Below are 15,889 nucleotides of genomic sequence, written 5' to 3'. Positions count from 1 at the left end.
ACTTCATAACTTCACTGCAGATCATATCACCCATAGAAATGAGTTACTGATTGTTTCTGGATTGTAAACTGGCATCTTGGGTTCCCACTTAAAGTCCTCTAGCGTGGTCCCTAAATGGATCTCTTGGGTCTTTTTGTAATCCTAGTTTAAACACACACACATAATCCTTCACTCTGAACAGTATCTCTGTTGGACATCTCACCCTACTAGACTGCAGAGATTTCAGATTCTCACAGGGCCAACAATGGATCTGTACATCCACCAGCCCTGGTTCCTGGTGGATGGTGATGTCTTAGTTCAGTCGTCCTGGGAATGGTGTGACAAATTAGTCCAGAATGCTATATTCAACTGAGGGGAAAACAGGCACCGCTCTCACTCTTGAAGTGAGTATGGTGTGATAAACAAGAGAAATGAAGCTACAGCAGCGCTGAGAGGAGGATAATTACATGAGTCTCCTGGGTGCTACATGATAAATCATACAGTGATGTGCTGTAAGCACATGTTCTCTATGAAGAGACGGGGTGCTGGGAGAGAAATCAGTCAATTTATTAACAGCTAGACCTCGACTGCACATTGATGAAGCATCATGATATTGCAAGGACAGACTTTATGCCAAGTGTAAGGCATTGGGTTAGAATGATGCCATCTGTCAGAAGACAATGCACTACATTGTCCCTCGAGGTATCTTTGGGAAGTGAGATGGTTCTATGTGGAACAATACTGACTCAAATAACACTTAGAGCCCTTCAATAGCTAAAGAACCCTTATTTGGCACTATATAAAAAAACATGTATTAGTATGTATAGCGATGTCTGAGAGAGAGAACATGGCTCTGATCACAAGGCAACAGAGAGCATGCAGTCAGGAGACAGGAGGTTAATGAAGAATAAATACCCTTCTCCTCCCTCACCTCGGTTACCACCCTGCTCTCCCTAGTGATGGGGAAAGAAAGCTTCCTGAAGCATTCAGGCTTTCCAGCCAATTGTGTCAAAAATAATTTAATTACTCGAGGCTTTGGTCAATACAGTGTACACTAGTGGCACATGCTGGTCAAAATAATTTAGAGCAGACAAATTACTAAAGATGACGTCCCACACACCTTAGAACGTGCACTACTACTGTCTACTACCAAACCAATACCAAACCAATCAGGTGGTTGTTCGACGAAACGAAGATTCGGACGTCATTGATCACGTGCTTCTGATAAAGTGATACAGGCATCGGCCCACTGCTTTTACGTAAACTGCTTAGCGATTTCAGCACATACCTCGGACCTCCAGTATCAAACATAACATCACTAGTTCTCTCCCCTCCCTCCATCACCGTTGTGTTATCATCCTCCTGTTGTGTTCTGTTGTGTTCTACATGTGATAAGAGGGCTAACATTCATTACCAAGAAGGGCTGCAGGAGGAAATCCCAGCTGACTGGGGAGGTTACTGATGTCAGTGAGATCATTACACGCCTGTCAAATCCACTTTGAGTCTCTCTCTCTCTCTCTCTCTCTCTCTCTCTCTCTCTCTCTCTCTCTCTCTTTCTCTCTCTCTCTCTCTCTACCTTGCCTCTCTCTCTCTCTCTCTCTCTCTCTCTCTCTCTCTCTCTCTCTCTCTCTCTCATATTTTGAGCACAATAAATAATATGAGGAGTTTGGGGGTTTATTGATGTTCATGTTCATTTTAATTTGACACTGATTTTAAATACTTTACTGGAAATAAACATATAGACTTGATATAATGGGATGTGAAAAATATTAAGACAAACATTGACTGTGAGGACTTGAAAGACTAACAGGAGAAGTGTGCTGTACCATCTGAGAGAGGGATAACCTACTGTACAGTACACTGTGAAGCCTGACAGGTCCCATGTCACCACAGTATCACACCCACACACAACCAGCAGTTCCCCATACTTCCATCATGGCAGATGACTATTCTGAGTGCTGTACTGTAAGTTGAAGAGCAGGCCATGGAGTCAATGGTTTCACACATACGGCCATATGAAAAACAGATGATGCTCTTTCTAGGGGAATTGTCAGAGGCCTCTCAGTCGTTCTCTGATCATAACCATCTGTAGTCCTGACAGCTGATGTGAATTATATCATAACACCACACACACACATACACTCACACACACACATCTCCTAATTGGTCAGTCTGTATCACTTTGAGGCAGACAGGGAAGAACATTTATGTGGATAATATTTGGCATGCAATGCCACAGCCACAGCATAAATCACTACTTTAAATAGGGGGAATATTAATACGAAACAAAGAGTGTCTGGAGTTCCCAATGCTGCAGTGCAGCTAAAACAAACCATACAGATCAGCTTTCCAAGAGTCCAGGAGCAACACCAAACAAACCATACAGATCAGCTTTCCAAGAGTCCAGGAGAAACACCAAACAAACCATACAGATCAGCTTTCCAAGAGTCCAGGAGAAACACCAAACAAACCATACAGATCAGCTTTCCAAGAGTCCAGGAGAAACACCAAACAAACCATACAGATCAGCTTTCCAAGAGTCCAGGAGAAACACCAAACAAACCATACAGATCAGCTTTCCAAGAGTCCAGGAGCAACACCAAACAAACCATACAGATCAGCTTTCCAAGAGTCCAGGAGAAACACCAAACAAACCATACAGATCAGCTTTCCAAGAGTCCAGGAGCAACACCAAACAAACCATATAGATCAGCTTTCCAAGAGTCCAGGAGAAACACCAAACAAACCATACAGATCAGCTTTCCAAGAGTCCAGGAGAAACACCAAACAAACCATACAGATCAGCTTTCCAAGAGTCCAGGAGAAACACCAAACAAACCATACAGATCAGCTTTCCAAGAGTCCAGGAGAAACACCAAACAAACCATACAGATCAGCTTTCCAAGAGTCCAGGAGAAACACCAAACAAACCATACAGATCAGCTTTCCAAGAGTCCAGGAGAAACACCAAACAAACCATACAGAAAACTGCTGAGAAGCTAAATAAATTACAGCTGGCAATAGAAGTACAAGGTCAGAAGTTGCAGTTATTACTTGATAAAAAGAAATACCCAATATACTTTGGTGCTTTGCTTCAAACCCGAATGGCGCAGCGGGCTAAGGCACTGCATCTCAGTGCAAGAGGCGTCACTACAGTCCCTGGTTTGAACCCAGGCTGTATCACATCCAGCCATGATTGGTCCCATAGGGCGACGCACAATTGGCCCAGCGTTGTCCGGTTTGGCCGGGGTAGGCCATCATTGTAAATAAGAATTTGTTCTAAACTGACTTGCCTAGTTATGTAAAGGGCCTGACGACAACCAGTCAGCTGTTTTCTGTTATACAATAGCCGAGCAACATGTGCCTCATGCGTGCTAGTTTTAGTACAGAAATAAACCATGAAAACTGGAGCCTAAACGTTTCTAACCATAGAGGGGAAACTATTCGCTCTTTGTCTTAGCGAAAATAATTATACCAGTCTCTGCTCGGTCCCTGGCTAAATGAAGGAACTCGTAACAAACTTACAATTATTCATGTTGTTTTACAGTTGCTAGAAAGAGTGATTAGAAGATCTGCCTAGAAAAAATAGTTTATTGTTTTTCCTTGGTATCATTTATTGAATAGAAAGAAAATTGTTTAATATGATCTCGGTCAACCTAATTTACCTTGGTGATTAGTCTCCTGTACTGTTCTCTGTAGTTCTGAACTCAACACCCCTTTAGTACCAGGATGCAGTCACGAAGGGTCAATGCTGTTGTGTATGTGTGTGTGTGTGTATATATATATACTGTATTCTAGTCATGGCTCATCCTATATAACTACTGCTGTACACAACTTTTCTATTCATAAACTGTCCATACTGTCTATACACACTGAGTGTACAGGAACACCTGCTCTTTCCATGACATAAACTGACCAGGTGAATCCAGGTGAAAGCTATGATCCCTTATTGATGTCACTTGTTAAATCCACTTCAATCAGTTTAGATGAAGGGGAGGAAACAGGCTAAAGAAAGATTTTTAAGCATTGAGACAATTGAGACATGTATTGTGTATGTGTGCCATTGAGAAGTGAAGATTTAAGTGCCTTTGAATGGGGTATGGTAGTAGGTGCCAAGCGCACTGGTTTGAGTGTGCCAAAAACTACAACTATATTTGATTTTTCACGCTCAACAGTTTCCTGTGTGTATCAAGAATGGTCCACCATCCAAAGGACATTCAGCCAACTTGACACAACTGTGGGAGAGAATTGGAGTCAACATGGGCCAGCATCCCTGTGGAACACTTTCGACACCTTGTAGTAGAGTCCATGCCCCGATGAATTGAGGCTGTTCTGAGGGCAAAAGGGGGTGCAACTCAATATTAGGAAGCTGTTCTCAACCTCCTGAGTCAATACATGTTAGAATCACCTTTGGCAGCAATTACAGCTGTGAGTCTTTCTGGGTAAGTCTCTAAGAGCTTTGCACACCTGGATTGTACAATATTTGCACATTATTATTTTTCAAGTTCTTCAAGCTCTGTCAAGTTGGTTACTGATTGCTAGACAGCCATTTTCAAGAAATGTTTTACTCCTGAACTTATTTAGGCTTGCCATAACAAAGGAGTTGAATACTTATTGATTCAAGAAATTTCAGTTTTAAATGTTTTATTAATTAGTAAAAATTCATAAAAACATAATTCCTCTTCAACATTATGTGGTATTGTGTGTAGGCCAGTGACACAAAATCTCAAGTTAACCAAATTCAAATTCTGTCTGTAACACAACAAAACGTGGAAAAGGTCAAGGGGTTTGAACCTTCTGACGTAAAGTAGATGGACTTGGGAAATTCTGTCAGACTGTGTCAGACTCAGTGCAGATTAATTCTGAACAACATAAGAACAATTCCTACCCCTGAGAAACAAGTGCTTTGAAACATCTTTAAAACAGCAGATTATGAAGTGAAGTAGCTTCTAAATATTGATATGCCTGGGCTGACTGGGAGAGCAGAGCATATAGAGCAACAAGATCTCGGTCTCAATGAAATATTCAACGTTTGTCCGAGGGGGGGGGGGGGGGGGGGGGGAGTCGGGGGATAAACGTACAGTGGCATCAGAAAGTATTCAAACTCCTTGACTTATTGCAAATTTTGTTGTGTTACAGCCTGAATTCAAAATGGATTAAATATATTTTTTGTCTCACCCATCTACACACAATACCCCATAATTACAAAGTGAAAAAATGTTTTTAGAAACGTTTGCAAATGTATTGAAAAATAAATACAGAAATATCACATTTACATAAGTATTCAGACCCTTTACTCAGTACTTTGCTGAAGCACCTTTGGCATCGATTACAGCCTCAAGTCTTCTTGGGTATTATGCTACAAGTTTGGCACACTTGTATTTGGGGAGTTTCTCCCATTCTTCTCTGCAGATCCTCTCAAGTTATGTCAGGTTGGATGGGGAGCGTCGCTGCACAACTATTTTCAGCTCTCTCCAGAGATGTTTGATCGGGTTCAAGTCCGGGCTCTGACTGGGCCACTCAAAGACATTCAGAGACTTGTCCCAAAGCCAGTCCTGCGTTGTCTTGGCTGTGTGCTTAGGGACGTTGTCCTGTTGGAAGGTGAACCTTCGCCCCAGTCTGAGGTCCTGAGCGCTCTGGAGCAGGTTTCATCAAGAATCTCTCTGTACTTTGCTCTGTTCATCTTTCCCTCCATCCTGACTAGTCTCCCAGTCCTTGCAGCAGAAAAACATCCCCACAGCATGATGCTGCCACCACCATGCTTCACAGTAGGGATGGTGCCAGGTTTCCTCCAGACGTGACGCTTTGCAATCAGGCCAAATAGTTCAATCTTGGTTTCATCAGACCAGGGAATCTTGTTCCTCATGGTTTGAGTCTTTTAGGTGTCTTTTGGCAAACTTCAGACAGACTGTAATTTACTGAAGTTGGCTTCTGTCTGGCCACTCTACCATAAAGGCCTGATCGGTGGAGTGCTGCAGAGATGGTTGTCCTTTTGGAAGGTTCTCCCATTTCCACAGAGGAGCTGTGTCAAAGTGACCATCGGGTTCTTGATCACTTCCCTGACAAAGGCCCTTCTCCCCCGATTGCTCAGTTTGGCCGGGGGGCAACCCCTAGGCAGAGGTGGTTCCAAACTTCTTCCATTTAAGAATGATGGAGGCCACTGTGTTCTCGTCACAATTCCTGTCTCGACACAATTCCTTCAAACTGCACATGGGGACAAAGATCATACTTTTTGGAGAAATGTCCTCTGGTCTGATGAAACAAAAATAGAACTGTTTGGCCATAATGACCATCGTTGTGTTTGGAGGAAAAAGAGGGAAGCTTACAAGCCGAAGAACACCATCCCAACCGTGAAGCACGGGGGTGGCAGCATCATGTTGTGGGGGTGCTTTGCTGCAGGAGGGACTGGTGCACTACACAAAATAAATGGCATCATGAGGTACAAAAATTATGTGGATATATTGAAGCAACATCTCAAGCCATCAGTCAGGAAGTTAAAGCTTGGTCGCAAATGGGTCTTCCAAAAGGACAATGACCCCAAGCGTACTTCCAAAGTTGTGGCAAAATGGCTTAAAGACAATAAAGTCAAGGTATGGAGTGGCCATCACAAAGCCCTGACCTCAATCCTATAGAAAATCTGTGGGCAGACCTGAAAAAGCGTGTGTGAGCAAGGTGGCCTACAAACCTGACTCAGTTACACCAGCTCTGTCAGGAGGAATGGGCCAAAATTCACCCAACTTATTGTGGGAAGCTTGTGGAAGGCTACTCGAAATGTTTGACCCAAGTTAAACAATTTAAAGGCAATGCTACCAAATACTAATTGAGTTTCTCTAAAACAGGCTATCGTCTACATGTGCAGCACCACGTCAGAACAGTAGGCAAAATTAAGAGTGATAAAGGGACCAAATTATTAGGGGGAGGCACATGGGCTACGAACAGCTTACTTCACAACATACACTTAGTATTACTTTCTGAGCTACAGTATACATATCTCCCTGGCAATTTACATAATTTATGCAGCAGCATACAATACATTTTTGGCCTCACCTTGTTGTGCTGTGCTCACTTTTTGTCATCAAAGTCTGGCATTCTCTGGATTAATGGTGCTTTCAAGTCAACTGGGAACTCAGAAAAAAACAAGGTCGAATCATGATGACATTGGTGATATTCAGGTCGGAGCTCTAGAAAGAGGCCCAAGTCCCCGACTTGATACTCCGAGTTGGATGACCATTCAAAATGTATTTTGGCAGTCGGAGCTTGTTTTTTTCAGAGTTCCCAGTTGTCTTGAACTCACTGAAGTCAGATTTCCCCGTTCTGAGTTTCCAGTTGTTTTGAGCGCGTCAGAAGTCATGCTGGATTGACAGAATGGCCAATGTTGATGTTTATCCTTTTAAGCTTGGAAAAGAGACACTCAAACCTAGACTTGGGACCACATACCCACTCCACTGAATAGAAGGCTAGTGATTGTTTTGCAATGCCTGCAGTTAGCCACTGGTTCCTTCCAAACCACTCATTGTTGAATTTGCGATTTCCAAATTGTTGTGTGATGTTTATGTCCAATGACCGATGAGCACCACTACATTTTCTTTAAAATTTATCTTCACTATTTATCTTCATATGACAAGGATTAAAAAGCATTTGTCAGTAGATTGTCGACTTGATTCATGATGATGACTGCTAGCTTGCTAGCTAAGATTTCGAAAGTATTATGTTGACCTGATCAGTCCATTCAAAGCTACTGTAGATATAACATGACTTGACGTTGAGCCTTCTTGCATGAGCACTACTAATGTAATTCTATGGCTGCATTCCAAACACTTAACAGACACATACTATCCCCTCAGCCCTCAAATTAAGTGGACACTTCTGATGACGTATCATGGACTAGGCTGTGTCTTTTATGAGTTTGAAACGCAGCCCTTGGCAGCATCCAAGGGCCTTGAATTTGAGCTCTACCCTTAGATTTGGCGGTGACGTAGTGTTACCATGAGTGACAGAACACTGAGCCAATCACGGCGCAACTAGAGAACATTACCCAATCACGGTGCAACTAGAGAACATTACCAACCACTACGCTCTGTATTTTACGCTGGCTGACCCACCACCACAGAAAGCACTGAGCTAGGCTGAAACACCTGCATTTTGGAGCTGCGTTACTCAAGAAAGCAAAAAAGAGACCAAGTTTGTACAGGGCTTTATAAACTCAAAGATGTTTTAGTTTTTTTTTTACAGTGTTTGCAAACTGATATGTGACACGTTGTTAATTGTTTATTTTTTTGCTAAAAAGGTGGGGCTCAAAACAGGTGGCCCCACCTTCCCTGAATGAGGGGTTGCCATTGTACCTTAATTGTATGTGTGGAGTACAGAGATGAGGTAGTCATTAAAAAATAATGTTAAACACTATTATTACACACAGAGTGAGTCCATGCAACTTATTATGTGACTTGTTGAGCAATTTTTTACTCCTGAGAATTCCTCACAATCAAATGTCGACCGCATTATCTACCAAGGGAATTCTCTTCGATTATAATCACAGCCGTATATATCCCCCCCCAAGCAGACACATCGATGGCCCTGAACGAACTTCATCTGACTCTTTGTAAACTGGAAACCACACACCCTGAGGCTGCATTCATCGTAGCTGGGGATTTTAACAAGGCTAATCTGAAAACAAAACTCCCTAAATTCTATCAGCATATCGATTGTGCTACCAGAGCTGGTAAAACCTTGGATCATTGTTATACTAACTTCCGCGACGCATATAAGGCCCTCCCCCGCCCTCCTTTCGGAAAGCTGACCACGACTCCATTTTGTTGCTTCCAGCCTACAAACAGAAACTAAAACAGCAAGCTCCCGCGCTCAGATCTGTTCAACGCTGGTCCGACCAATCTGATTCCACGCGTCAAGACTGCATCGATCACGTGGATTGGGATATGTTCCGCATTGCGTCCAACAACAACATTGACGAATACGCTGATTCGGTGAGCGAGTTCATTAGAAAGTGCATTGACGATGTCGTACCCACAGCAACGATTAAAACATTCCCAAACCAGAAACTGTGGATTGATGGCAGCATTCGCGTGAAACTGAAAGCGCGAACCACTGCTTTTAACCAGGGCAAGGTGACCGGAAACATGACCGAATACAAACAGTGTAGCTATTCCCTCCGCAAGGCAATCAAACAAGCTAAGTCCCAGTATAGAGACAAAGTAGAGTCGCAATTCAACAGCTCAGACACAAGAGGTATGTGGCAGGGTCTACAGTCAATCACGGATTACAAAAAGAAAACCAGCCCCGTCGCGGACCAGGATGTCTTGCTCCCAGACAGACTAAATAACTTTTTTGCTCGCTTTGAGGACAATACAGCGCCACTGACACGGCCCGCTACCAAAACCTGCGGGCTCTCCTTCACTGCAGCCGAGGTGAGTAAAACATTTAAACGTGTTAACCCTCGCAAGGCTGCAGTCCCAGACGGCATTCCCAGCCGCGTCCTCAGAGCATGCGCAGACCAGCTGGCTGGTGTGTTTAAGGACATATTCAATCAATCCTTATCCCAGTCTGCTGTTCCCACATGCTTCAAGAGGGCCACCATTGTTCCTGTTCCCAAGAAAGCTAAGGTAACTGAGCTAAACGACTACCGCCCCGTAGCACTCACTTCCGTCATCATGAAGTGCTTTGAGAGACTAGTCAAGGACCATATCACCTCCACCCTACCTGACACCCTAGACCCACTCCAATTTGCTTACCGACCCAATAGGTCCACAGACGACGCAATCGCAACCACACTGCACACTGCCCTAACCCATCTGGACAAGAGGAATACCTATGTGAGAATGCTGTTCATCGACTACAGCTCAGTATTTAACACCATAGTACCCTCCAAACTCGTCATCAAGCTCGAGACCCTGGGTCTCGACCCCGCCCTGTGCAACTGGGTCCTGGACTTCCTGACGGGCCGCCCCCAGGTGGTGAGGGTAGGTAACAACATCTCCACCCCGCAGCAGCGCCTCTTCAACCTCAGGAGGCTGAAGAAAATCGGCTTGTCACCAAAAGCACTCACAAACTTCTACAGATGCACAATCGAGAGCATCCTGTCGGGCTGTATCACCGCCTGGTACGGCAACTGCTCCGCCCACAACCGTAAGGCTCTCCAGTGAGGTCTGCACAACGCATCACCGGGGGCAAACTACCTGCCCTCCAGGACACCTACACCACCCGATGTCACAGGAAGGCCATAAAGATCATCAAGGACAACAACCACCCGAGCCACTGCCTGTTCACCCCGCTATCATCCAGAAGGCGAGGTCAGTACAGGTGCATCAAAGCAGGGACCGAGAGACTGAAAAACAGCTTCTATCTCAAGGCCATCAGACTGTTAAACAGCCACCACTAACATTTAGTGGCCGCTGCCAACATACTGACTCAACTCCAGCCACTTTAATAATGGGAATTGATGGAAATTATGTAAAAATGTATCACTAGCCACTTTAAACAATGCCACTTAATATAATGTTTACATACCCTACATTACTCATCTCATATGTATATGTATATACTGTACTGTATATCATCCACTGCATCTTGCCATCTTTATGTAACACATGTATCACTAGCCACTTTAAACTATGCCACTTTATGTTTACATACCCTACATTACTCATCTCATATGTATAGACTGTACACTATACCATCTACTGCATCTTGCCTATGCCGTTCCGTACCATCACTCATTCATATATCTTTATGTACATATTCTTTATCCCTTTACACTTGTGTGTATAAGGTAGTAGTTGTGGAATTGTTAGGTTAGATTACTTGTTGGTTATTACTGCATTGTCGGAACTAGAAGCACAAGCATTTCGCTACACTCGCATTAACATCTGCTAACCATGTGTATGTGACAAATACATTTGATTTGATTTGAACATATTTAGGCTTGCCATAACAAAGGGGTTGAATACTTGGTGACTAAAAGCTTTTCATTTTTATAAATTTGTAAACATTTCAAAAAACATAATTCCACTTTGACAATATGGGGTATTGTGTGTAGGCCAGTGACACACCATTTCAATATTATCAATGTTAAATTCAGGCTGTAACACAACAAAATGTGGAAAAAGTCAAGGGGTGTGAATAGGCAGTGGTGTAGTGATATTTTTTTAGGTGAGGAAGCGTGAAATCAAAATGTAAATAACCACGTTTCTATCCATGCGGATGAATTACCTGACACATGAAAACAGTCATGACCGGGCTGATTGCAGGTACAATTTTATACACTGAACAAAAATATGAACGCAACATGTAAAGTGTTGCTCCCATGTTTCATGAACTGAAATAAAAGATCCCAGAAACTTTCCATATGCACAAAAAGCTTATTTCTCTCAAATGTTGTGCATGTTTGTTAATGAGCATTTCTCCTTCGCCAAGATAATCCATACAACAGACAGTTGTGGCATATCAAGAAGCTGATTAAACAGCATGATCATTACACAGGTGCACCTTGTGCTGGGGACAATAAAAGGCCACTCTAAAATGTGCAGTTTGGTCACACATAACAGTTCCACAGATGTCTCAAGTTTTGAGGGAGCGTGCAAATTGAATGCTGACTGCAGGACTGTCCACCAGAGCTGTTGCCAGAGAATTGAATGTTCCTTTCTCTACCATAAGCCACCTCCAATGTCGTTATAGAACATTTGGCAGTACGACCAACCGGCCTCACAACCGCAGACCACATGTAACCACACCAGCCCAGGACCTCCACATCCAGCTTCTTCAGCTGCGGAATCATCTGAGACCTGCCACCCGGACAGCTGATGAAACTGTGGGTTTGCACAACCGAAGAATTTCAAACAGAACAAATGTAAATGAGTATCTAGCACTGGGATTGAACCTGCTTTCCTTTCAGCCGAGGTGCGCGGTTTAAGCCCTTCCTCTATCCCCATCCACTACACCATAGCAAGCTGCGAGCCTACGAGATGTTAATATGTGCTCAGGTTGCCCATAGTGGATGGTATTGAAGGCATTTCCTGACGTTCTGGGGACCTGGACAAACGTTGAATATCTGGTGTGATGTTGCTGCAGGGACCTGTTGCACAGCTGCATCTCTTTACCAGCCCTCCCTCCTTCCTGTTTTACATGGTAAATAGCCATTAGTAACCTGCCTGTAACAACGGTCCCTGCCAATGAACCATGCCACAATGTTCTGCTTCTAATGACCGTATAACCACAACAGAAAACAGACAAGAGTAGTTAGTTTACTCTATTTCCTACTCCTTTGAAACACACGCACACACAAAGCCTTCTCTCACTCACTCACACAGCCTAGACACGCACAGATATTGGAGGGTGTGCGATAACAGCGAAAGAGAGCTCTGGGAATTATCAAGCCATGATATAGGACTCTAATTACTGCAACATACCCAGCTAGCACATTTGGTTCCTTGGAAGTTGTGGGAATGTTCCCATTGGTTCTGTAAACAAAGCCATATGTTTCCTGACTGGGCCTTCTGAGAACAGAAGTGAACATTTCACCTGTTCTGGGAACATAAATTTTTAGGTTAAAGGGAGTTTGAGAATGTTTTACTATGGTTCCATGAAAGTTTTGCTGGGACGTTTTATTAACGTTCTAGGAACCGAAATTATAGGTTATTTGAAGGTAATTAAAGAACGTTCTGAGAACATGTTACAATAAGACGTTTAATAACACTGCTAGCTTAGTTTGAGTTAACTGTTTTGAACTCCAAGCAGAGATGGAAATGAATTTGCTTAGGCATTAATCATGCAAACATACATTTTTTATTGTGGCACGGCATCAGTGAAATTCAAACCTATGATCTTCTGTTGTCTATCCATGGAATTAGTCCACTGTGCCACCAGGATGGAGCTAGCATGCCATGTTTTCTTTAACTCAAACAAAGCTGTTCATTTTAGTGTATTCAAACAGACCCCATTTCTAAGGAAACTAGCACTCATTAAGATCAGGTGTGGTCATTTGGTGGGCGCGGCCAACACACCAGAACTAGCATTTTGGTGACGCTGAGAACGGAATGTACACTGAGTATACATTAAGAACACCTTCTCTTTCCATGACATTGACTGACCAGGTAAATCCAGGTGAAAGCTATGATCCTTTATTGATGTCACTGGTTAAATCTACTTCAATCAGTGTAGGTGAAGGGGAGGAGACAGGTTAAAGAGGTATGTGTGTCATTCAGAGGATGAATGGGAAAGACAAAATCTTTAAGTGTCTTTGAACGGGGTATGGTAGTAGGTGCCAGGCGCATTGGTTTGTGTCAAGAACCGAAACACTGCTGGGTTTTTCACGCTCAACAGTTTCCCATGTGTATCAAGAATGGTCCACCACCCAAAGGACATCCAGCCAACTTGACACAACTGTGGGAAGCATTGGAGTCAACATGGGCCAGCATCCCTGTGGAATGCTTTCGACACCTTGGAGAGTCCATGCCCCAATGAATTGAGGCTGTTCTGAGGGCAAAAGGTGGGTGCAACTCAATATTAGGAAGATGTTCCTAATGTTTGATATACTGAGTGTATATGTTTTTAACTCTTAGAAGGCACATCGACAGATTTTCACACAGTCGGTGTGCGGATTTAAACCAGCGACCTTTTGGTTACTGACCCAATGATTTTAACTGCTAGGCTACCTTCCGCCCACGCAGGACAGAGAGAGCAAGCTAGTAGTTTATTATTGTCCTTCACACTCCACAGGAGCAGGGAAGAGAGGCAACAGGCAGGTAGGTAGAAAGACCTAGTAGTAGTATTTTCCATTTGGGTAATTGCTCTGTCAAAGGGACGCAGCAGTAGCAAGAGGGGCAGCAGCCAGGTAGGTAGAAAGACTTCGCTAGTTGTAATTTCGTCGGGTGGACGGTTGCTCTTTCTGTCTTACCTGAAGACGGGTCTGTGGAGAAGCTTCCTCTTGATCGTGACATACTCTTCCATTTAAAGTGTGAGTCCAGACTGGGTTGGGGATAGGAGCAGGGAGCTCTTTGTGAGGCTGGGCTGTCTCCAGCTGCTCCTCTCCTCACGTTGCACTGTGCTGCTCTGAGACTGAGACGACTAGTCCTGCCTGGTCCCTGCTAGTCCCCCTAGTCCCTGGTCCTGCCCCTCTCGCTGCTCTCCCTCTCTCTGCTCTCTCTCTCCCTCTCTCTGCCCTCTATCTCTGACAGCTCAGTAAGAAAGGTCATAGAGGCCACATCACAGTGTTGCTTTTCTACTCTAAGACAGAGAGCCAGGGGAGCAGAGGAGCCTGGAATGACGTGGAAACATACACGCACACACAGGAACACAAACACGCGCATAGACTCACACATTGTCTTTATCTCTGCGGGCCAATCACCCTCTGGACTCAAACCTGTGTCTGTGTGTGCGAGTGTGTGTGACCTACAGAACAGTTCCCCTGAAAGGAGAGATTTGAACCCCGCAGCATCCCCAATATCACTCAACTTCGTCACACACAGAAAGTTTTGGAGACTGCTGCCTCAACTTCAAGCTGTCCCGCAAATGTTCGGGATGGAGGCTGGTCAGAAGGGCTGGCTGAACGTCAAAACATGGTCATTAAATCACAATCTGGCTTTTATTCTGCCGGAATTATGTGTGGATGGTGCAATGCAATGCAAAGCAAAGCGCCTCACTTCTGGTAAGGGGTGTGTGTGTGTGTTTGTGTATGTGTGTGTGTGTCCGTGTGTGCGAGTGTGTGTGTGCGTAGGGGGAGGAGGACCACAGAGAGGCGGGCGGCCTGGCCCTGAGATGGTTTAATCAACAGAAAATTGGGTTGTTTAACTTATGTGAAGCTGAGGCACGCTCTCTCCCCAGCCCAACTGGAGGAAACTTATGATAAACATCACCAACATCGGGAATGCGTTCCAAATGGCACCCTATTCCCTACATAGAGCCCTATGGTCTCTGGTCAAAAACTAGTGCATTATATAGGAAATGGGGTGCTATTTGGGACTCTACAGGTTAATTAGCAGAGCAGCAGAGGGCCATTCTTTCTGGAGCTGGAAACAAACACTAAAACTCTATCGTTCTGATGGAAGACATTCCACACACACACACAGACACACACACACACACAGAAATGTGGGTTTTGGGGGACAAGCAAGAACAGTCCAGGAAGTCCTGCTTGACAAATGCACTGTTGTGCACATCATGAGACATTTTGTAAGTTCTAACTTGTCCATGTGAAACAGCAAATATTGATTGAGTGTGCTATTTGGACTGTATTCAAAATGAGTTTGCCAAACAATTTAGGACATTCAGGAGAATCAACACCACTACAGCACGGCTGTAATCAACACATATTTTGTTAACAACTCATCAATCAGTAAATCAACTCTATTTTCCATTCATAAAAATTTGTTCTAATGAGTGGATGCGCTTTGGAAAAAAAATCTCAATGGAGACTTTGGTGTAGGCCTAAGTTTTAGCTAAAGTTTCAACCCCTGTTGCGTGTCCTGATGGACTCCATAACTTGATTAATCAGAAAATAGCATAACTTGGGAAAATTATCAATCAACAACATATCATCAACGTATAACAACAAACAATATCTAATCAAGCACTTCCAAGCCATTTTCCTGTCAGCTTACAGGAAACACTTAATGAAAGCAGGAGGAAAAGAAAAGCTGTTTAAAAGAATGACTCACAGCTGTAATCGCTGCGAAAGGTGATTCTAACATTTACAGAGCATTCAGAAAGTATTCAGACCCCTTCACTTTTTCCACATTTTGTTACAGCCTTATTCTAAAAATGATTAAATACAATGTTTTCCTCATCAATCTACACACAATAGACCATAATGACAAAGTGAAAACATAAATACTTATTTACATAAGTATTCAGACCTGTTCCTATGAGACTCGAAATTGAGCTCAGGTGCATTTTGTTTCCA

General features: G+C 43.6%; 1 protein-coding gene across 2 annotated transcripts in view; it reads right to left on the bottom strand.

The window, feature by feature from the left end:
- Positions 1-15,889, bottom strand: part of LOC139538875 (dual specificity calcium/calmodulin-dependent 3',5'-cyclic nucleotide phosphodiesterase 1A-like) — a 110,861-nt gene that overhangs the window by 53,028 nt on the left and 41,944 nt on the right. Inside the window, exon 1 of one of the 2 annotated variants that reach the window (XM_071341395.1) lies at positions 13,886-14,031. The exons of the other annotated variant lie outside the window; for it this stretch is intronic. Within the exon in view, the coding sequence (XP_071197496.1) occupies positions 13,886-13,938 (53 nt within the window). The 5' untranslated portion in view covers positions 13,939-14,031. Of the gene's footprint in view, positions 1-13,885; positions 14,032-15,889 lie in introns of those variants that run through there. 2 annotated transcript variants of the gene reach the window in all.

Source organism: Salvelinus alpinus, chromosome 14 (assembly GCF_045679555.1).
Source record: "Salvelinus alpinus chromosome 14, SLU_Salpinus.1, whole genome shotgun sequence".
NCBI classification, from domain to species: Eukaryota; Metazoa; Chordata; class Actinopteri; order Salmoniformes; family Salmonidae; genus Salvelinus; species Salvelinus alpinus.
The sequence above is the reverse complement of the archived record's forward strand: the minus strand, read 5'-3'. Positions and strand labels throughout refer to the sequence as shown.